We start from the raw sequence: 24,410 nt of genomic DNA, 5'->3' as shown, positions 1-24,410 counted from the left end.
TCATCTCATCTCATCTCATCTCATCTCATCTCATCTCATCTCATCTCATCTCATCTCATCTCATCTCATCTCATCTCATCTCATCTCATCTCATCTCATCTCATCTCATCTCATCTCATCTCATCTCATCTCATCTCATCTCATCTCATCTCATCTCATCTCATCTCATCTCATCTCATCTCATCTCATCTCATCTCATCTCATCTCATCTCATCTCATCTCATCTCATCTCATCTCATCTCATCTCATCTCATCTCATCTCATCTCATCTCATCTCATCTCATCTCATCTCATCTCATCTCATCTCATCTCATCTCATCTCATCTCATCTCATCTCATCTCATCTCATCTCATCTCATCTCATCTCATCTCATCTCATCTCATCTCATCTCATCTCATCTCATCTCATCTCATCTCATCTCATCTCATCTCATCTCATCTCATCTCATCTCATCTCATCTCATCTCATCTCATCTCATCTCATCTCATCTCATCTCATCTCATCTCATCTCATCTCATCTCATCTCATCTCATCTCATCTCATCTCATCTCATCTCATCTCATCTCATCTCATCTCATCTCATCTCATCTCATCTCATCTCATCTCATCTCATCTCATCTCATCTCATCTCATCTCATCTCATCTCATCTCATCTCATCTCATCTCATCTCATCTCATCTCATCTCATCTCATCTCATCTCATCTCATCTCATCTCATCTCATCTCATCTCATCTCATCTCATCTCATCTCATCTCATCTCATCTCATCTCATCTCATCTCATCTCATCTCATCTCATCTCATCTCATCTCATCTCATCTCATCTCATCTCATCTCATCTCATCTCATCTCATCTCATCTCATCTCATCTCATCTCATCTCATCTCATCTCATCTCATCTCATCTCATCTCATCTCATCTCATCTCATCTCATCTCATCTCATCTCATCTCATCTCATCTCATCTCATCTCATCTCATCTCATCTCATCTCATCTCATCTCATCTCATCTCATCTCATCTCATCTCATCTCATCTCATCTCATCTCATCTCATCTCATCTCATCTCATCTCATCTCATCTCATCTCATCTCATCTCATCTCATCTCATCTCATCTCATCTCATCTCATCTCATCTCATCTCATCTCATCTCATCTCATCTCATCTCATCTCATCTCATCTCATCTCATCTCATCTCATCTCATCTCATCTCATCTCATCTCATCTCATCTCATCTCATCTCATCTCATCTCATCTCATCTCATCTCATCTCATCTCATCTCCTTCCCCCCCCTCCCCCCCCCCACAATGCACGCTCCATAAAGAAGGCATAAGGTACCATGTCACTGATGGCGCCATGGCTGCGACTGACCAGTTTGGTGATATCCTCAAATAGCCGCAGAAGTCTGCATGCGTCGCGCATGAGCAGCCACTGGCACGGTGAAAAAAAACCCAGCTCCCCAGAACCTGTTCTGCCGCAGAGTTCATACAGATAGACGTTAACTGCACGTTTCTGCTGGAGCAGCCTATCAAGCATATAGAAGGTTAAGTTCCATCGCGTCAGGCAATCGCAAATAAGACATCTGACCGGCAGATTGTGTCGCCGCTGAATGTCAGCAAGACGAGCCATGGCCGTGTAAGATCTTCTGAAATGGGCCAATATTTTCCTTGCCTGCCGCAAGATGTCCTGGACCCCAGGGTATTTGACAACGAATCGCTGCATGACCAAGTTTAAGACGTGTGCCATGCATCGCACGTGCGTAATTTTGCCCTGTTTCAATGCGCTAAGCAGATTGGCACTGTTGTCACACACCACTTTACCAACTGTCAAATTGAGCGGTGTTAGCCACTGATCTGCCTGTGAACGCAAAGCTGAAAGGAGTGCCGGGCCAGTGTGGCTCTTGGCTTCCAGCCACAACAGACGCAGCACGGCATGGCAACGTCTCACCTGGCATGTCGAATAGGTTCTGGGGAGCTTGGGCGGTGCAGCGGAAGAGACGCTAGCAGCGGAAAAGGAGGAGTCAGCCGAGGAGGAGAGGGAGGAGGATGGAGTAGGAGGAAGAGGAGAAGAAGAAGAGCCAGGCCTGCATGCAATCCGTGGTGGTAAAACCAAATCTACACGGGTGCCACAGGTTACATGCTTGACGGCCGTCAGAAGGTTCACCCAGTGGGCAGTAAAAGTGATATACCTTCCCTGCCCGTGTTTGCTAGACCACGTGTCTGTGGTCAGATGTATCTTGGCACCGACACTGTGTGCCAGAGATACATTCACTTCCCGCTGAACATGGCCATATAGCTCTGGGATGCCCTTCTCTGAGAAATACTTCCTTTCTGGGACCTTCCATTGTGGTGTTCCAATGGTCACAAATTTTCGAAAGGCCTCCGAGTCCACCAGTTTATATGGCAGTAGTTGGCGGGCTATGAGTTCTGACAAGCCAGTCGTCAACCGTTGGGCAAGAGGGTTATCCGGTGTCATCATTTCTTTACGCTCGAACATTAGGCCCACGGAAGCCTGCCTTTTTGCAGAAAAACGTGAGCTTGGCGTGATGGAAGGTGGAGTGGAGGACAATTGTGAGGAGAGAGGAGAAGGAGAAGTAGAAGACGAGGCTGGACGGTGAGAGCCTGCAGTGTGGCTTTGTGTGTTACTTTGCTCCCACTGGGCTCAGTGATGGCTGCTCATGTGCCTTCTTAAGGCGGTCGTCCCTAAGTGAGTGTTGGGCTTACCGCGACTAATGCGATGACTGCAAAGATTTCAGATGGCAACGCTATTGTCAGCAGAGGACACGTTAAAAAAAGCCATGTGCCGGTGTCCTGGGAGCGCCAGATGTGACCGTACATGGTCGATGACTCGCTCCTGATACATTTGCAGTCTGCTTTGTCCCTCCTGTGCAATGTAAGTTATTCCTGCTTCTCCTCCCTATCTGCTGGTCCATATCTACAGTACACAGCATCCCTATGGTGGACTTAATGTACTGTATCTGTTCTAACCTACAGTCCCCTGATGTAAGCCCTGTGACTTCAGACCAGGTATTAGAAGGAACAACAGTATTTACTGAAGTAATCCAAAACATACAGGAACAGTTATTCCAAAGCAAATTCCTATACATTTTTGTGCAGAGTTCTCTAAGTGCCCCATAACGTGACTGTACCTTAGAATGATGGAAAGTCCATAAACAGTCCAAGAAGTAGCAAGTTCTAAGTCTTAACCTTAAAGTCCATGACTGGCAGTAATCCAATAAAACTAATGAATCCATAACTGGTAGTTAAAGTGGAACAATATTCCCCTTGGCTCCATCTCCCTGCCTGGCCACTGACATCTTCAGGAGGCTGGCTCCCGAGTTTATTCAGATTCAGCATTGCCGTACTTGTACAGTGAGTTAAGTGTGCACGGATGTACAAGGGCAGACAGTTTAAATGGGATGACCTGCAGGGGCCAGTAGATCTCAGTAAAAGGTGGGAAAACTTAAGCCCTTCCTCTGAGGTCCAGCAGGTCAACCTCAGTGCACACATCAAAATTGCAATATTTTAGTTGAAAAACAGCATAGCTTACCCAGATAATGGCAAAACATGAGTCAGTACAGCAGAAAACTTTTAACTCATTGGAAGCAACTGCTTGTCATGGTTATGCAGTGATCTTCCTGTGTTTGCTTACCTCCCCTCATGTGTTCAGACTAAGAGGCCAGCCACTTCCACCTGGTGGTTTTTATAACCTCTCCTCTAAGCATGGCTCCACCCCAGGCCCTATCAGGGAGCCCTATATTAACCTGTGCACTGCAGGCCATCAGTGCTGATCAACCATTGTGTATTCCTTTGTGTGTTAGCTTCCTGTTACCTGCCGTGTGCGATTCTGTTGTTTCCCGTTACCGACTTTGGCGTATCCTAGACTATCCCTGTTTGCCTGTGATCCTGACCCTTTGGCGTGTCTCCGACTATTCCCGTTTGCTTGTGGCCCCGACCTTGGCTTTGTCCCTCACCATCCCTATCCTCCTGTTGCCTACTGTGGGTGTGAGCTGGGGGACCCTGGGGGTCACAACCTGGAGCCAGTTGCAGCCAAGTCCATCCTCACCACTAGAGGCGCTGGTGAACACCTGCTGGCTCTTAGACTCCGTGCCCCAGGGAATCTAGCGCTCTAACCCCAGTGGGGTTAGTCTGCAGCAGTCAGCCATAGGGTCCACAACCTTGCGGTGCACCCCTGATCCCTACGGTGTGCATCTGTCACCTCGCCTCAAGGTGACCTGACACTGCTTACATGTCCTATATTCTGAAAGCTTCTTTCAGAGGCAGGTGAGAGAAATCAAACACCCTAGCTTGGAAACTCTGGCCAGACAAAAACAATCGACTGTGCCACTGATTACAGTAAGGCCAAAAACTAAATGCAGCCTAGCTAGAGGAGGGCCCTGTATTAGCTTTACATTGAAGCTGCCATTCCAGGGCTGCATAGTCTTTCAGAAGTGAAGTGATGCCCTCTAGACTAAATCTATGGTCTTTTTACTGAAAATAAACCTTTTCTAAGCAAAATGTGACCTGAAAATGCTAGATGCTTGGCAATCATAAAAGTCTATTAGCTTCAATATTTTCTTAAAAGCAGATCCAAAACCAAGTATTCAGATCAGGAAATTCAGAGTTAAAGCAGTAGTAAACCTTTTTCTAGGCTTTTTTTCCTCTATTTTCACCAGGTTATCAAGTCTGCTATTTTTTCAGTTTCTATCACAGACCAAGCTGTCCAGCAAAAGTGAAAGGTATGTTGTTGAGACAAAATTTTTTTGGTTTGTTTGACTGGAGTGCTTACAATGGTCAGATTTTATTTGTTATGTAAAGCCCCATACACACTATCAGATTATCTGCTGAGTTTTTCATTCAGATTTACCAAAACCATATAATATGAGGACAAACCTTAGGAGTTTCAATGTGTATGCAATCAGGCAGGCCCTTCTACTACATGGTTTTGGTAAACCTGAAGGAAAAACTCAGCAGATAATCTGATAGTGTGTATGGGGCTTAACATTTTATAACCCCTATCCGATTTTCTTTTTTTGTGCCATCTTTGTCCTGTTTCAGGGATTTCCCTTCACTTCCAGTGCCATGGCTAAACAGGAAGTAAGAGGATATTCCCAAAAAATTGAAAATTAAGAAAATCCCTTGAGGATCTCCTCCCATTGGAAGATTTCCCCTCTATTACTTTTTATGGGGACAACCCAAAATATATGATTTTCTTTATTTTCATTTCCAATTATAATGGTAAACAGGACAAATAGAGAAGGTGAACCTCCTTAATGGGGGCACAGACAGCAATAAAAATTAAAAATAAAGATTCTAATCCCTCTCTACTCTATCCAAAACTTAAAATGTTGTAATTGTTGTTATGTTTCACTGCAAACTAAAGAAAACGAAAGGATGGGAAAAATAAAAGGAAAGCAAAGGGAAAAGGAGAGGAAATAAAAAAGGAAAGGGGAAAGAAAAATGGAAAAAGAAAAAGAAAGGAAAGGCAATGATTGGGCAAGGCGAGAAAAAAAAGGAAAAGAACAAGGAACAGAAAAGAAAAAAGGAAAGGAAAAAATTAAAGAATAGGGAAAAGAAAAAAATAAACCAAAGGGCGAATGAAAGGAAATGGAAAGTAAAAAAGAAAAGAACTGGAAAGGAAGGGAAAGGTAAGGAAAGGGGAAAAAGAAAAGACCAGGTGAAAGAAAAGGTAAAATATTGGGGAAAAAAAGGTACAAGGAAAGTAAAGGTGAAATAAAAGGAATACAAAAAGAAAGGAACAGGGAAAAGGAAAGAGGGAAAAAAATTAGAAAAAATAAGGAAAGGGAAAGGAATGGGGATGGGAATAAGAAAAGGAAAGGAAAAAAGGAACATAAATACATTTTTCAAAAGGAAAGATAAAAGAGGGAAGGAAAAGGGAAAGAAAAGGTAAAGGGAAGAAAAAGGAAAGGCTCCCTTTAATGAGAAGGTCCACTATTTATTTTTTGCTAGAGGTGTGTGTAGCTTTGTCTGTGTGAGGTTGTATCAAAACAATGTCTTTGGATCCAGGTAAAACCCTCCCGAGCCCAGCCTCTTCTACAAATGCTTCCTGAATCTCTTAGAAAACTGCTTGGCATTCAGTGACATGTTGGCCTGTCAGGAGCAATTACTCTAATCTTGTGCAGCCTTTCTGAATCAGGAGCCCAGCTTAACAGCAGAGCCTGCATGAAAGGTACTATTGTGCATGGCAAGAACACTCCAGTAAGGGAGAGATTGCTTCCTCTTATGGCAAAAGACAAGTGAAAATTCCCAGCTCATCTCCTTTAAGATGCTGCTGATTTCTCCCTCTAGCTGGGTATAATACACTGGACCTGTCAGTGTGCCAGCGGCTGTGTGCTCTTCATGCAGCTTGTGCCTTTCTGGAGTCGGGGTGGACAATACGCACTGTGCAAAGTGCCAGCTCTCAGAAAGTCAAGGATCTAATTGTGAAGCTCTGCGTCGTTAACCGAGGGGGGAAGTTGGGTTTCCTGCCCCTCGTAGCATGGGAGCGGCTCATGGAAAGAAGGTATGAGGACTTTTTACATTCTCATCCTAGTATTGTATGGTAGAGATCATTAATTAATCACTAATGAATGGCTATGGTGTTACAACTACTAGTTTGCTATGGGCTTGTAAATTCTTTTCTTTACTATACGCAGTTCCCTTTGCTAATTAAAAAAGTTGAAGGTTAATACAAGAGTGCTCAGGTATGGCATTAGCTAGAAGGATTTTTAATCAAGTGTGAAAAATACTATGATCAAATAAACTTTTCATATTTCATTTTTTTGGTTGGATGTAAGTGGACTGAATTATCCATCAACTCGTTATAGCCCAGGAACACCATCATCGTTATTCCCGTACCTTACTTCCCAGCTACACCTACCTTTTTCTAGATTGAGGCAAAAATAAGTTATTCGACAACTTCTTAGAAACTCATGCTACCAGATACCTGTATTTGGGTTCCCAGGGTTCCTCAAGACTGAAGACTGAAACTCCACATATATATTTTTTTTAATTGTAGGACAGACTAGGGAACTGACAATGTTTGGTAAGTTGTTTTCTTGCCCACATTGGGAACATTTCCCCGTATTTCCTGCCCCTGGGACCTGGAACCACAAAGAAAATGTAAGCAAGTCTCACCAAGGGCACATAGAATTTTTTTTTTTCCATAGAGCAGGAAAGAGCTAAGGCCTCCAAAGGTTTTTTTTATTCTTATTTGTACCTTTCACCCATTGAAGAAAGTTCAACTGACAGTAAAGAATACTACTTAGAATATACTTTAGTACTTGTCCACCTTCCTATGCTGTTAGACCAGCCTTTCTCAACCTTTTCAGCACAGAGGAAACCTTGGAAAAATTTTCCGGTCTCAGGGAGCCCCTGCTATAAATTATTATATCTACAGCTCATGATACACTAGTGTGATGGTCAGTGGGAAGAATGCTCCTTACACTCAGTGAGAACGTATCTTAGAGGCAGAAATTGCGTTTTTTTAAAAAAAAACTTGCACCCTTTGGAGGAACCCTAGTTGAGAAACCCTACGTTAGATAGTCAGGCTTCATCCCTAAGTTTGTAGACTTGGCTACAATTAAACAGATCATGGCCTTGTTTAATCTTCTCCAGAAGAAGTAATTTAGCTACACATTTCTTTAAAGGAACAGAAGAGAAGGCCTTTAGATTTCATTGGGTAGTAATTTTCCCCCTCCGGGAGATGTTCTACCCCTTAAAACTGTTATATTGTGTCATATATGACTTGATAGACTGATCCTATATCCTAAGTCCTATGTCTTCTACGTCAAGATTTTTTTTTCTACTGGGGTCTTTCCAACTACTTCAAGTGTTACTTCTGCTTGTTAAATTATATTGATATACAACTATTAAACAACAGATATAAAACAGATATATTTCGGTCTTATCCTCCGCAGAACCACACACTTACCCTAGTTTTGGCAGTTACCCCCTCCTGCTCCCATTGGAATCACCTAGGCAATTTCACCAGAAGTTCTCTCTGACCCCCCCTCATCCACCCCCATCCGCAAACCTCATGGGACATGTCACAGGTCCCAGGAGGCTGCAGGACCATTCACCAAATGCAGCATGGCTTGTGCATGCACAGTGGGAAGCTGGCTATGAAGCCATAAGGAGTCACAGCTGGATCCCCACAGTAGAAATGCCGGCAGCAAGACCAGTGAGGAACCGACCCAGGTGAGGACAGCACTTAATCCCTGGACAGCTGAGTGTTCTTTTATTAAAAGTCAGCAGCTACAGTATCTGTAGAATAGTATTTTTTGCAAACCAACTGAACCTTTTTAAAGCAGCAGAGGGTCAAGTGAGGCTTGGGAGGCATCAAATTGGCTGCTCTTTTTACTCGTATTTTGTTTTTCTTTATTTTCTAACTTTATCTTTTTAAACATTTTAGGCTGATATGTTGCCTTTTAATTTCAATAATGTTGTTCTCTTATTTACATATAGTAAACGTGAGTGTTATAAATTACTATTTACGATGTGTCAACTTCACCTTATGCTTGATAAGAAAGACAATTTTAAATTGGGCTAATAATGACTGCTTACACAGGGTATTTTCACAGCAATTTTATTATATGACATAGCAAATTTTGTGTTCACCTTTAGCGATATTATATATGTTGTTGATCATCTATTTCTACCATACCTTTATGGATACCCTGAAGATTGTATGGTGAATGTGCATTCTTTTTGGATTATGCTTACTCTAAAAAAACATAACAAACAGATTGAAACATAAAGCAGCAGATGGTGAGAAGTGCCACAATCATACAACTGTATGGTGGAAATAGATCTTCTAACCAGTGTTAGACAAGGCGATACCTGAGGCCTTATGGGTCAACTTATTTTAAATGCTGACTTGTTTATGCTGGACTTAGATACTTTGCCCCATCCATCTGTATTTATTATTACAGAAAACCTTAATGTAAACTTCAGCCAAAACTGTCTTTTTATTTTTGGTATTGGATGGAGTGGGGAAGTATAACCTTTGAGGTTTTTTTTGCTTTTTGTGGTTTTATTGATGAGATCACTTCCACTTCAAGTTTTAGGTGTCCCTAACTTTACTGTATCCCTAACTTTACTGTACCCACTTCCCTTTAAATTAAAATAAGCATAGATTAAATATTTTGAAATTGCTCACACATAAATCTCTATGGCATTAGCTAGAAGGATTTCAACCAGATCTGAAAAATTCTGTGATCAAAAAAACTTTGCCTATTTAAATTTTTAGGTTGGACTGAATTATGCCATCTAATATTAGCCATCTCAAGGATTCCACCTTCAACATTCCTGTACCTTTCCCCCTTCCTTTTCACATTCCTGTTTTAGGTGTCCCCCTACTCTGCTAAAAAAAGGGTGTTTTTATTCTTGCTGAGACCCTGTTGGAGATTTCCCCTTATAGTCTGTCCTGAAGACAACAATGTTACTAATAATTTACTTACTAACAATTTCAACAATGTTGCTAAAGAAAACAGTAAAAGCTAAAAGAGGTCCCCGCTGTTGCTATGTGGTTGGCTAAGGTCGAGGAAGTGAATAGAATGAAGGACCTCCTTTTGATGGATCAGGGTACTCAAGGAAAATTTCTGGCAGAGTGGATTTTTTGGCACAAATTTATGTTCTCCGATGAGTACAAATCTATCCTGCAACAATCGGAGACCAGTCTGCTATTGGAGTGGAGAGTTTCCTTCAACACAGCTTTATAACGTGTAGCCACAGAGATGTTAATTAATGCACCAGTCAGGTGACAGGTCAGTGCAGGATTTGTATTGGAAACCTAAGCAGTGAAGCGTTGAATTAAAAATACAAAATAAGTGTTTGTATTCAAAACTTATTAAAATGTCACTGTTATCTATGGATCTATCATAGTTTGAGACAATACTTTACAGGATCAGCTTAGGTACCTCAGGTAAGTGGACAATGTGTCCTAGAAATTAGCTTATTATGTTGGCACATCTGCCCTTGTTGATGTTGCTGCACATTATAGCATGATAATGATCAATGTCATAGGACACAATGGGGTTCGTTACTATTGTAAAGCCTACAGCTATCTGCTTATATCTCTGTTAGCTGCTTACTGCATTGCTGGCATTCCAGGCTCCACATTTACAATCAACTTAAAGTGAAAAGTGAACTCAAAAAGTAAAGATTTGCTATGTTATAGGGAAAGCCAAAAATTGTAATTGTCCTTGAGTAGTGCTCTGAAATGTTTACCTTTTTGTCTGGAATTCCTTCTAAAAAAAATAGCAGTGTTCCTCCAAGTATGTGAGTGTGCCTAGGCACTCTTGTGCCCACAGTTTTAGATGTGAGATCTAAGGCACTTCTGCCTCTGGTCTCCAGAGATTTGGAGTGAGATTTGGCATTTTTGCTATTTGGCTGGTCACTGTTCCCTTTGCTGGAAGCTTTGATGTAAAGAAGCAAAGCCCTTTCATCTTTCCCTTGGGGACTGGTATGGATTTGAAGGGGAACCCTATGCCAAAATGTGAAAAAAAAAACACAGCATGGGGTCACCCCCAAAATCCATACTATACCCTTATCTGGGCATGCAGCCTGGCAGGTCAGGAAAGGAGAGGGGACGAGTGAGAACCCCCTCCTCCTAAACCATACCAGGCCTCATGCCCTCAACATGGAGGGTGAGTGGCTTGGGGCAGGGAGAGCTCTGCCTCCCCTACACCCAAAAGCATCTTGTCCCCATGTTGATGGGGACAAGGGCCTCTTCCCGACCCTGGGCTGTGGTTTTCTGGGTCTGTGGGCAGGGGGTTTATTGGAATCTGGAAGACCCCTTTAACAAGGGGGCCCCCAGATCCCAGCCCCCCCCCCCCCCCCATGGGAATGAGAATCCCATTCACCAAAAGTGTCAAAATGTAATAAACACGAGAGACAGTTTTTGACAAATCCTTTATAAATAAATAAAAATAGTGTCCCTCCATGTAAATCTATCATCAATCACGCTGCCCGCTGACCCGAAATATAAAAAAATCCTGATACTCATTCACATAGGGGGGCGGGATCTGGGGGCCACCTTTGCTAAAGGGGGCTTCCAGATTCTGATAAGCCCCCCCATCCACAGACCCCAACGGCCACAGTTGTGGGGATGAGGCCCTTGTCCCCATCAACGTGGGGACAAACTGATGTGGGGTGGGTTGGAGTAGCACCCCCCCCACCCTAAAGCACCCACCTCCCCATGTTGAGGGCATCGTAAGCTTGCCCGCCCCCCCCCCCCCTTTCCTGGCCTGCCATCTGCATACCTGGATAAGGGTCTGGTATGGATTTTGGGGGGGTGCCAACACTGTTTGTTTTTTATTTTTTTTTATTTTGGCATGGGGTTCCCCTCCAAATCCATACCAGACTCGAAGGGCCTGGTATGGACTGGCGGGGCACCCCACACTGTGTTCCTTTATTTTTTTACCAGCAGTGTGACATTGACAGCTGATGACTAATCGTTTAAGGACGCCGCTCCTTAACAACCAGCGTACACTGCGCCTGATTAAGCAAAGCTTTGCCCAATCATGGCGCAGAATGCACTGTGCAGCACTCAGTGTATTGCAGTGTATTGCAGGGTGTTTGTTGGGGTAAACACCTGGTGAGCACCCTTCAAATTCAGGTGTTCTGCGAACAGCCAAATGGGCATATGTTCAGCCCCAAACTGATGCTCGGGCGGAACCGTTCGTCCATCCCTATTCCTGGTATGTTAGTTTGCCTAGGCTCCCAAGAAATAAAGAAAAAGGATTCCAAAAGAGGAAAACCTATGGTCGGACTTTAAAGACACAACAATGAAAATATACAAAAATATTAGCATTTATTGAAATATACATGTAATACAAAAAACAGGGACATGAAAGAAATATAGATAAAAATCATATATAGAAAAAACAGTCTATATCTGATGTGAGCCCTAATGCGCCTAGGCACCCCTGTCCTGCTTCTTTACATCTGCAGTAAAAAACGATCTAAGACAGGTCCTGCCCAATCCTTTCCCTGGTGGCACTACGGCTCATTACTCTGAGAATATTCTGGATAGGAAGGTGTACCTGGGGACCTGCAGTGCACGAATCTCCTTACTCCTACTCCTACTTACTCCTACTTCCTTCATTGTTTGTCTGTTTTTCACCTTTCTTACTGACTATTTCTCCCTCCCCACCACCCGACATTAGTTCCCTATTCATCCTTTCATTGGATAATCGGTTTTCAGGGGGCCTGATCTGACCTGAGTAAACCAAGTCCTGCTCCACTGCCAAAATGGCCATCCTAACACAGAGACAATGAAATGAGGCATAATAAGTTGGTTCTAGGGAAAGTTCAGCTTCAGGTAGCCTACAGGCAATACTTCTTATTAATTCTGGGCCATACTGTCAGAATGGCCATTGATTCTGAAGATGGAAGAAGACCAGACAAGGATGATGGATGCGAGTGAGCTCAGAGACATTCATTGCAACGCTGGAGGGAAGGTGAGTATTGTGGACCTTGGTTTATTTGAAAGTGTTACTAAACCCAGGACCCTGCATTCACTATATCTGGTTTCCCACAGAATATGGAAATCAGCATGGAATCTCATCAGCAGTAAATGGCAGTCTTGTGACTTCTATCAGTGTCTGCTTAGAGCATGTATGAAGAGTTTTCATTCTCCTTTGACTGTCCTATCAGGATGCAGGACCCCTGACCCTCTGCCTGGCCCTGTGCTGATCACATGTACTCTCCCAAGAAAAAAAATAACTCTCTAGCAATACACACCAAACTGAGCATGTGCAGCATGTCCCCTAGCCTCTGTTCTATCAGGAGACTGATTGGGGACTCTGGAAGAAGGAGAGGATCAGAGAAGACAGGATCAAACAGCCTTTTTACATAATGCAGAGGATTAACCCCTTAGGTTCCACATTGAGTATAAAAAGCATGCTTTAAGGTATATACAGACTGATTTTACTGTTGTGGGTTTAGTAACACTTTAAGTTTAGGATTCTCACTGATGGTCATTCCAAGTTTTTCTGTTGCAAGCAAAACGTAGAGAGGGGAAAAAATAGAAATATAAAATGATGTGCTGGTCCATATGGTCAAAACTTTAAAATAATATATTTTCTTTTAGACATATTTATATTTTCTTGGGATTAAAATGTTTAAAACTCAGCTATAAGAATGTTTTCAAATTCTAAAATATATAAGGCCATTTATTGTCATTCCCACGAGAATATCTTGAAATTCTTTTTTGCTTTGTATCATCCGTACTTCAATATGTCTACTTTTTATTTCTGGTATCACATAATTTGTCTTATATTCTGTACATGTAATTTATTTTAACATAAAATAAAAAATTTTGAACAAGAAAATTATGTGCTGGTCCATATTACCATTGGCTATAGGCTCCGAGAACAATGTCTTATGGTATTATGAACACAGATGTCATAGTGAGACTTGTACAGCTGCTCATTTTATAAAATAGCTATGGGGTTGATTTACTAAAGGCAAATAAACTAATCACTTTGCTAGGGAAGTTGCACTTTGCAAGGCGATTTTTCCCCAGAGCTTAGTGGACGAAGTGAAGCTTTGCTGGCTAGAAGCATCCAATCATGTGCAAGAAAAATGTATGTTTTTTTATTTTTCTTGCACGTGATTGGGCATTTCTTGCAAAGTGAAATTTCACCACATTCACTAAGCTCTGGGGGAATATTCTCCTGTAAAGTGAAACTCCCTTGCAAAGTGAACAGTCTATCTGGTAAATAAACCGCTATGTTTGCTGGTAGAAAAAAAAATGATAAAGGGTTTAATTAAGTTATGAAAAAAATATATATATTTTTTTTTTCTTGATTATTTTAAAACACAAAGAATTAGCACTGTTCATATTGTACCGCTTACTTTCTAGCTGGCATAACACCCTGGCTTGAATTACACACCTAAATCTTAAATAAATCAGAGGGGCTGACTAACAACCCTGTATGCTTTGCTTCAGTTAATAGCTAACTTATTGATTTACTGATCCGGCATTCTTCCAAATGTTCTCGGTAAATGGTGTGTCACGCGTTCTGGAATGCTTTACTGTTCCACTGTCCCTACAGGTTTATCCGCATTCTAATTAACCTGATTTATCATCTGCACAGGGTGATATGATCATATGAGTTCTATGCCATAAACCTCTGGGGTCTCATAAATGGTATTTAATGTACTAAATGAGCCCTCTAGGCTAGGGAACTGATAAAAAAAGCTTACTTAAGGTAAGTCAAAACCAAAAATGTAATATATTGCAGCTTAGCCATTAGATGTGGTGGCTGCATTTGTTTTCTTTTTCCAGGCTTTTTTCCCTCTATTTTAATCTGGTGGTCTGGCCAGTAAAATACCTCCTATATTAGAATGCCTATACTCTGGATGAAGGAGCAACAGAGATTCCTTTGGACAGCAACATTTTCAGTCTAAGGGGAAGGTAGGGTTAGATGTACTCCACCTAACTCTTTATAAGCAGTACAGCAAACATTTTTTTTCCCCTTTTGGGATAAAGGTTTTATCTAAACCAATAAAAGCCGATCATTGTAAGCACCCTTGTCAGTGGTAAATGGTTTGTCTCAACCCTGTAACTGCTACATCTGCAGGAAAACTTGTTCTGGTGAAATAAAGCAGATTTGCAGGATCACCGAGTGAAAATAAAGGAAAGAAACCCTTAGGGCTCTTTCACATGGGACGTATCAGTGATGACAGAGGACATCCGCTTGCTCAGCGGGGATCGCTCCGTCAATCCCCGCTGAACAGGAAGATGACAGGTCCGTCTCTGCACACTGCGCAGGGACGGACCTGTCAGAGCACCGCTCTCCCCTATGGGAGATCGGATGACAAAGGACCGTAGAGTCGGTTTTTCCTCCGTCGCGCTTTTTCAGATCGGAGCGGGTCAGATGTCAGTGGACATGTCACCACTGACATCCGACGCTCCATAGAGGTCTATTGAGCATCCGTTCAGGTCCGTCTAAAAAAACTGACAGGTGGACCTGAACGGATCGGTCGTGTGAAAGAGGCCTTAGGCTGGGTTCACACTGCAGCATGGTGCGTTCCCATTTACTGTTTCGGGTCCAATTTCAGCCCGAATTTTTGGCTGAATTCGGACCTGAAATGGACCAAAGGACACACAGGACTCCTGTGCAATTTGCTCTATAGAGAGCAGGTCACAATCTCCTGCTATGCGACTTGGATGCGGGGATACCCACATTCAATTCGCAACAGTGTGAACCCAGCCTAAAAAAAAACCCATTGCAGCCATCACATCTAAGAGTTGGAAAGCTGCAATATAATACATGTTTGCTTTTGGGTTTAAAACCAATTTAAAGTTACTAATAGATGATTTCTAGGATCCAGTCCCTTTTTTTCCTTTTTTAAGTTTCAAACTGTGGTGCCTTCAAAGTTTAAATATTGATATTTTATATTCATTTTTAAATATGATTTATAACTTTAGTTAACAATTACCGATTTGACTTTGGGTTCATCCGTGATGCTCAGTTTTCCATTTCTGATCAGAAAGCCTTTCACTTGCGAAATTCTTAAAGGCACTCTGTGTTCAACTAAGGCTTGTTATACAATAGTAGAGTTTTTTTCTTTTTAAGAATAATTAATTGTTCAGTTTTGTAATCCTTTGTGTGGTCAAATCAACATTTACTTCAGGGGCGTAACTATAGGGGGTGCAGCAGTCGCGACCGCAACTGGGCCCTCTGCTGCAGGGGGCCCATGCAGCCCCCTCTACATATGGCCGGCAGCAGCATAGGCAGCTAGGGTTACCAGTGCACCATGGAGGCTGGAGGTGGAGGGTGACTAGCAGAGCTCCATGCTCGACTATCGCACTGGCTGCTCTTTAGTTGTGCATTCCCCGCATGACCTGTGTCCTCGGCTGGCTCCTCAGAGTACCCCTCTCCTGCTCCATGCATTGCCACTCAGTCCGATGTCTGTTCTCCCCAGCCAGAGTCCCGCCCCCCCCCCCCGAGTCCGGCCCACACTGCACTGCATACTTCTCCCGGGTAAACAAACTTTAAGCACACAGATGCAGTGCAACCCTATGAGAGCTCCCCGGAGGACACAGCAGGCTTGTCTGCCAGCCCCCCTTCTTCCCCGTCATACACAGATGATGAAAGGTCTTTCTGGGAGATATGCTGATCACCCGTCCAGCACACTGGATGGAGCCCAGGTCAACATGGATGAGTGCGCGGCCTGCAGCTTGGTCATGGTGAGTGAGAGGACCCCATCCCCCACACACCATTACTTACCCCCTCCATCTCCCCCTGGGGACAGGGACCCCCATCTCCCCTGGGGACAGGGACCCCTTCTCACCTGGGGGCAGTAACTTCATCTGCCCTGGAGAAATAGACCTCATCTCTTCTGGGGACGGGGACCCCATCCTGCTAGGGACAGTCCCCCAATGGTGCACCTAAAAATTAAAAAAAATTAAATAAAAAAAACTACTGATGCCAGTGGTGGAACTACAGGGCTCACAAAGGTCATACCTGTGACCATGCCCTGGAGTTCCACCGCCGGACTCGGAGGGAAGGGCCCTGGCTGGGGTTCAGGGGGGCCCTTCATGGTTTCTTGCATCGGGGCCCTGAAGGTTCTAGTTACGCCACTGATTTACTTTCAACCATAGTGACAAGAAAATTGGAAGGAGTGGGGTGAAAAATATTTCTTGAATTAACAAATTTCTATCAGGGAATGTGGTTGTTTCATTCACTAAAGTCCATTCACTCCAAAATTTTAAGTTTCGTCTCTTAATTTTAAAGTTTTTGGTTTAAAATCTATTAGTATATAGCCAGCTTCAATTTAATCCAAACCAATCCCCAAGAGGGAGGATAATGTAGGAGCGTTGAATTCAGTAGTGATAATATTGAGCATAGTGTTAGAGAGCAGTAACCCAAGCCCTTTGTATCAATCAGTAGGAGTATTCTAAAAGACCCCCAAAGGAGATCATTTAGCAAAAAAAAGGATGAGAATGCCACACCAATTTATATAATCCATCATATTGCACATAAAACTCCAATGTGTGTGTTTTGGGGCTCAGAAGTATCGTGGAAAAGGAATAAGTACAGTGTCTTGAAATAGTATTCAAACCCCTTGAAATTTTCCACATTTTGTCATGTAACAACCAAAAATATAAATGTATTTTATTGGAAATGCGGGAGACACCTCGCTTGTACTATACACCCCCAACAACATAGACAAAATATCTCACACCTCATGTCCTCCTCCCACGTGAAACACTCCAAAAACTCGGAAATAGTTTCGTACTTCCGGGACTTTTATTAATCTCTGTATAACCTCCCAGCAACTACCAACCCTGGCCCCTCCTCGCACTCGGACCTTTTACAATACATACAAGACACAGCACTGCCAAGGATAGCACTGTAAGCGGCGGCAGACCTGGAACAACCACTGACCACCTCTGACTTTTTAGTTGCCATAAACGGTCTTAAGAAGGGCAAAACCCCTGGTCCAGATGGCTACACACCTCTATTTTTTTTAAACAATTTGCGCAGCAACTGGCCCCAATAATGGCGAAAGCATTTGAGGAGGTGGATGACCACCATCCACTATCTCTTGCGCTTTTGCAAGCCCAGATAGTGGTGATCCCTAAACCCGGGAAAGACCACACATTGTGTAGTAACTATCGCCCCATATCTTTACTGAACGTTGACCTGAAGCTTTAAGCTAAAATTGGCCCCCTTCTTCCCTCTTTAATTCACGGTGACCAAGTGGGGCCAGAGACAACACCACGAAAATGCTCCACCTAATCTCCTACGCTAAGGAACATAACATCCCCACCTGCCTCTTGGCCTGTGATGCTGAAAAAGCATTCGACAGAGTGAGCTGGACGTTCCTAAAGGCATCCCTACAACAAATAGGCATAGGCCCTAAACTGCTCTCGAAAATCATGGCCCTGTATTCCCAGCCCACTGCTTGAGTTACAGCTAACGGGGAATCGGCCGCACCGTTCACAATTAGCAACGGTACGAGACAAGGCTGCCCTCTTTCGCCTCTGTTGTTCGCAATAACGGTGCAACACCTAACACAAGCCATACGTAACAATGCCTCTATCCATGGTATTCCCACTCTATCAGCTCCCCGCAAGCTGTCACTCTACGTCGACGACTTACTTTTGTACGTCACAAGGCCCTGTACTAGCATTCCACTTATTCTAACGGAGCTAGACCGCTTTGGCAGCTATAGTAATTTTAAACTAAACATCACGACAACAGAAGTCCTAAACATCTCGCTACCCCAGCAGGAGCTGGCGGTTATCCAGGAAAAATTTCCGTTTCGGTGCCAGTCACGCTCAGTTAAGTACCTAGGGACTGAAATCCCTAGAAACATACAGGACATTTACTCCTTGAACTTTAGCCCGCTGCTGACCAACATTAGGCGTTCACTCGAGACATGGCACAAACTGAACCTGACCTGGTGGGGGAGGATGAACGCCATTAAAATGGATATATTACCTAAAGCCTTATATTTATTTCAAACATTACCCATACTCCTCCCCAGCACTTTCTTCCTCTCCCTCCGCTCCATGCTAATTAAATTTATCTGGCAAAATCACCCTTCCAGGCTAAAGCATAAAGTCCTCTGTGCCCCCAAAAGCAGGGGTGGTACTGGCTTACCCGACTTCCAATTATATCACACGGCGTCCTTATTATCCAGACTACTGGAATGGTTTCTGAGACCCTTGTTTAAAGCCTCAGTTACTATTGAACAAGATATGGTCCCAGTTGACCTCAGAGCTCTCCTGTGGGGATACCATGCCAGATATCGCTCTTTCCGACAGATTTCCCCGCTAACGTCGGCGGTCCTTGCCAAATGGTACGGTACGTCTTGTAAACTCGGCGTGTCTACGGACCCCAGCCCTCTCTCCCCCCTCTTTGATAACGCGCACCTACCCAACTAGCTCTCTGGAACACATGTTGGGGCATACCGAAGAGAGGACTGGCCTACGGCTAATCAATTTGTTCACCCTTCCACGGGACAATTGAGAGTGCTATCAACGCCACTGTCCTCAATCCTGTCTGGACTGGCTTTCCATGCAATCCCTAAACCAATTTTGTAGGTCGTTACACACTTCGGGTCATATCCACAGACCTCTCACCATGTTTGAGGAACTCCTGCACCCTTCCGCACACTCCTAAACATACCTTATCTCTTCTCTATAAAGATATTCAAACTTCCACCTACACCTCTCTTCCAACATACACTCACAAATGGTCCAGTGACGTTGGTGTGGAGATTACCCCAACACAATGGCAAACAGCCTTCATACTTACCCACCAATCGTCCAGATCAGGATTCACTCGGGAGAAGAATTACAAATTGATCTCACGGTGGTACAGAGTTCCAGTCCCGGTGCACAAGATGTTCCCCGGATCAACAGACATATGCTGGAGATGCCACGGAGGAAAAGAAACATTTCTTCACACATGGTGGGATTGTACTAAAGTCCGTCCTTTTTGGGATAAGGTTTTTGAGACGTATAAGGCTATGTATCAGACTTCCTTGTCCCCTTCGCCCTTGGTTGCTCTCTTGTCCATCATGCCAGGCTCCATTAATTCGCACAAAAATTGCCTCCTCAGATTCCTTCTCTCTGCTGCCCGCCATAATATCACCCTTTACTGGAAAAAGGATAGTACCCCTTCTATAGTAGGATGGGCCGACATCCTTAATGATATGATGGTCATGGAGGAGCTACAGGCGAAGGTTGACGACAGGTATGACAAATTCGTACATTGTGGTACATATGGCGCCACCACTCCGCCTCGGAAAGCTTCCTGGGCGGTTTGCGCCCTTGAGGCAAAGTGTGTCGGGCTATTGAATACGATCCAGAGGGTTAAGCAGACCAGCTATCGGGCTTCCTTTCCCCCTACATACCAGAAATTATATCAGGTTTCCTCCCTGCCCACTGGTTAGCCCCTGTCTGATGTTAAAGCGCTGCTGTGAGATTGACATTGGGGGAAGAAACTAATTGTTGATTACATGCCACATGACGTTTGATATATGTTTTGTTTACTGTTAAAGGGTTATGGGCCCTAGGGCCGCTGATAATGTTATCACAAGTAATAACACAAACTACAGGGCCACGGGGCCCCTGCCTTGCTCTCAATCATTTTGCCTTCCTTGGGGTTTCTGTCTACCTCTACTATTTCCCTCCCCCCTCCCTGTTAGCCTACCTCTTCCTATCACTGGGATAAAAGTTAACATGTAATGTTATACATAAGGCTTGGACATACTTTTGTAATTTTGTATTATTGAACTTTCATTGATCTTGCAAATAAATATATATTCAACCATAAATGTATTTTATTGGGATTTTAGTGATAGACCACAAAGTGGCACATAATTGTGAAGCGGAAGGAAATTGATAAATGGTTTTCAACATTTTTTACAAATAAATATCTGAAAAGTAGGGTGTGCATTTGTATTGAGCCCCCCTAAGTCAATACTTTGTAGAACCACCTCTCGCTGCAATTACAGCTGTCTTTTTGGGTATGTCTCAACCAGCTTTGCACATCTAGAGAGTAAAATATTTGCCCATTCTTCTTTGCAAAATAGCTCAAGCTCTGTCAGATTGGATGGAGAGAGTCTGTAAACAGCAATTTTCAAGTCTTGCCACAGATTCTTAATTGGATTTAGGTCTGTAATTTGACTGGGCCATTCTAACACATGCATATGCTTTGATCTAAACCAGTGGTCATCAACCCTGTCATCAGGGCCCACTAACAGGCCAGGTTTTATGTATTACTTTGGGAGATGCAGACTAGAATACTGCAATCACTAAGCAACAAATGATATCACCTGTGATGTATTTCAGTTATCTTGCAAACCTGGCCTGTTAGTGGGCCCTGAGGACAGGGTTGATGGCCACTGATCTAAACCATTCCATTGTAGCTCTGGCTGTATGTTTAGGGTCGTTGTCCTGCTGGAAGGTGAACCTCCGTCCCAGTCTCAAGTCTTTTTGCAGACTCTAAGCCCTTGTACACACGGTCAGACATTCCGATGGAAAATGTCCGATCGGACCGTGTTGTCGGATAATCCGACTGTGTGTGGGCTCCATCGGACTGTTTCCGTTGGAATATCCGACGGACAAAGTTTTAGAGCTGGGCTATAGAACTTTCCGACAACATGATCCGATCGGACTTTGTCCGATTGTGTGTAGAGAATTCCGATCGGACAAAGTGCCACGCATGCTCAGATCAAATTCCTAGACCAAAGCTATTGGCTACTAGCCTGAACGTAGTCCCGTCGCAACAAAATAACGTTGTCACGTTACGTACGATCGGATTTTCCGACAACTTTGTCCGACCGTGTGTATGCAACACAATTTTTGGACAAAATCCGACGGATTTTGTTGTTGGAATGTCCGACCGTGTGTACAAGGGCTAACAGGTTTTCTTCTAAGATTGCCCTGTATTTGGCTCCATCCATCTTCTCATCAACTCTGACCAGTTTCCCTGTCCCTGCTGAAGAAAAGCATCCCCACATTATGATGCTGCCACCTCCATGTTTCACGGTGCGAATGGTGTGTTCAGGGTGATGTGCATTGTTAGTTTTCCGCCACACATAGCATTTTGCTTTTAGGCCAAAAAAGTTACATTTTCGTCTCATCTGACCAGAACACCTTCTTCCACATGTTTGCTGTGTCCCCCACATGGCTTCCCACAAACTACAAATGGGACGTCTTATGTTTTTCTTTAAACAATGGTTTTCTTCTTGCCACTCTTCCATAAAGGTCAAATTTGTAGAGTGCACAACTAATCTAAATTCTCCCACCTGAGCTGCGGATCTCTGCAGATCCTCCAGAGTTACCATGGACCTCTTGGCCGTTTCTCTGATTAATGCTCTCCTTGCCCAGCCAGTTTAGGTGGACGGTCATGTCTTGGTAGGTTTGCAGTTGTGCCATACTCTTTCCATTTTCAGATGATGGATTGAACAGAGCTCCGTGAGATGTTCAAAGCTTGGGATATTTTTTTATAACCTAACCCTGCTTTAAACTTCTCCACAACATTATCCCTGACCTGTCTGGTGTGTTCCTTGGCCTTAATGATGCTGTTTGTTCACTAAGGTTCTCTAACAAACCTCTGTGGGCTTAACATCCAGAGCCTCTCCAATCCTATGGTACTCGTTACCCCAATCTGTCTGATTATCTCCTACTCTATTAGCTTTAAGACGATCCCTGAAAACCCTCCTCTTCAGAGAAGCCTATCCTACCCACACCTAACAACTGTACATCTATTTTCTCCATCAGCTCATCCTCCCACAGTTATTGGCTTTTTGTTTTTGAACCTCCCTTCTAGATTGTAAGCTCTAACGAGCAGGGCCCTCTGATTCCTCGTGTATTGAATTGTATTGTAACTGTACTGTCTACCCTTATGTTGTAAAGTGCTGCGCAAACTGTTGGCGCTATATAAATCCTGTATAACAATAATATTAGTATGTCTTTAACAGTATAAAAAGTATATCAACTATTTATATGCTGTCAACTTACAGTGGTGTGAAAAAGTGTTTGCCCCCTTCCTCATTTCCTGTTCCTTTGCATGTTTGTCACACTTAAGTGTTTCGGAACATCAAACAATTTAAACAATAGTCAAGGACAATACAAGTAAACACAAAATGCAATTTGTAAATGAAGGTGTTTATTATTAAAGGTGAAAAACAATCCAAACCATCATGGCCCTGTGTGAAAAAGTGATTGCCCCCTAAACCTAATAACTGGTTGGGCCACCCTTAGCAGCAACAACTGCAACCAAGCGTTTGCGATAACGTGCAATGAGGCTTTTACAGCGTCCTGGAGGAATTTTGGCCCACTCATCTTTGCAGAATTGTCCTAATTCAGTTACATTAGAGGGTTTTCGAGCATGAACGGCCTTTTTAAGGTCATACCACAACATCTCAATAGGATTCAGGTCAGGACTTTGGCTAGGCCACTCCAAAGTCTTCATTTTGTTTTTCTTCAGCCATTCGGTGGTGGACTTGCTGGTGTGTTTAGGATCATTGTCCTGCTGCAGAACCCAAGTTCATTTCAGCTTGAGTACACGAACAGATGGTCGGACATTCTCCTTCAGGATCTCTTGGTAGACAGCAGAATTCATAGTTCCTTTTATCACGGCAAGTCTTCCAGGTCCTGAAGCAGCAAAACAGCCCCAGACCATCACACTACCACCACCATATTTTACTGTTGGTATAATGTTCTTTTTATGAAATGCAGTGTTCCTTCTACGCCAGATATACTTGGACACACACCTTCCAAAGAGTTCCACTTTTGTCTCATCGGTCCACAGAATGTTGTCCCAAAAGTCTTGGGGATCATCAAGATGTGTTGTGGAGAAATTGAGACGAGCTTTGATGTTCTTTTTGCTCAGCAGTGGTTTTCTCCTTGGAACTCTGCCATGCAGGCCATTTTTGCCCAGTCTTTTCCTGATGGTGGAGGCATGAACGCTGACCTTAACTGAGGCAAGTGAGGCCTGCAGTTCCTTGGACGTTGTTGTGGGGTCTTTTGTGACCTCTTGGATGAGTCGTCGCTGCGCTCTTGGGGTAATTTTGGGCGGCCGGCCACTCCTGGGAAGGTTCACAACTGTTCCATGTCTTCGCCATTTGTGGATAATGGCTCTCACTGTGGTTCGCTGGATTTCCAAAGCTTTGGAAATGGCTTTATAACCCTTTCCAGACTGATAGATCTCAATTACTTTCTTTCTCAATTGTTCCTGAATTTCTTTGGGTCTCGGCATGATGTGTAGCTTTTAAGGATCTTCTGGTGGACCTTACTGTGTCAAGCAGCTCCTATTTAAGTGATGCCTTGATTGTGAACAGGTGTGGCAATAATCAGGCCTGGGTGTGGCTAGAGAAATTGAACTCAGGTGTGGACAACCACAGTTATAGTATGTTTTAACAAGGGGGGCAATCACTTTTTCACACAGGGCCATGATGGTTTGGATTTTTTTCCACCTTTAATAATAAACACCTTCATTTACAAATTGCATTTTGTGTTTACTTGTGTTGTCCTTGACTATTGTTTAAATTGGTTTGATGTTCCGAAACACTTAAGTGTGACAAACATGCAAAGGAACAGGAAATGAGGAAGGGGGCAAACACTTTTTCACACCACTGTACATATGTAGCCTAAAACAATGAAAAGAGTACCACTCGAATGCCCCTCCAAACCTGTGTCAATCAGATCAGCATGTGAATGGACTGGTGCAAGACAGACATGATAAACTCGTCAGGCTCCAGTAGACTTAACAAAATGGCGGTTGTGTGCACACACACTGACTCTCTGTTGCATAAATGTGAATGCGCTGGGAAAAAGATGGCTTTAGCTTCTGTTCTCCACGTGTAGAGAACTCTTTAGAAGCATTTTGCTTGAATGATTAAGCCCTGAAAAGGGCGAAACGTGTCAGAGGT

The 24,410-nt window shown here is 43.4% G+C and overlaps 1 protein-coding gene across 1 annotated transcript in view; it reads left to right on the top strand.

The window, feature by feature from the left end:
- The first annotated feature begins 6,110 nt into the window (after positions 1–6,110).
- Positions 6,111–24,410, top strand: part of FAM107A (family with sequence similarity 107 member A) — a 241,977-nt gene continuing 223,677 nt past the window's right edge. The window contains exon 1 of the mRNA XM_077451889.1: positions 6,111–6,522. Within this exon, the coding sequence (XP_077308015.1) occupies positions 6,499–6,522 (24 nt within the window). The 5' untranslated portion in view covers positions 6,111–6,498. The remainder of the gene's footprint in view (positions 6,523–24,410) is intronic.

This window comes from Lithobates pipiens, unplaced genomic scaffold (assembly GCF_037356315.1).
Source record: "Lithobates pipiens isolate NorthernLeopardFrog02 unplaced genomic scaffold, aLitPip1_a1.2 Scaffold_23, whole genome shotgun sequence".
Classification (NCBI taxonomy): domain Eukaryota; kingdom Metazoa; phylum Chordata; class Amphibia; order Anura; family Ranidae; genus Lithobates; species Lithobates pipiens.
Note: the sequence above shows the minus strand (reverse complement) of the source record. Positions and strands in the feature narration are given on the sequence as shown.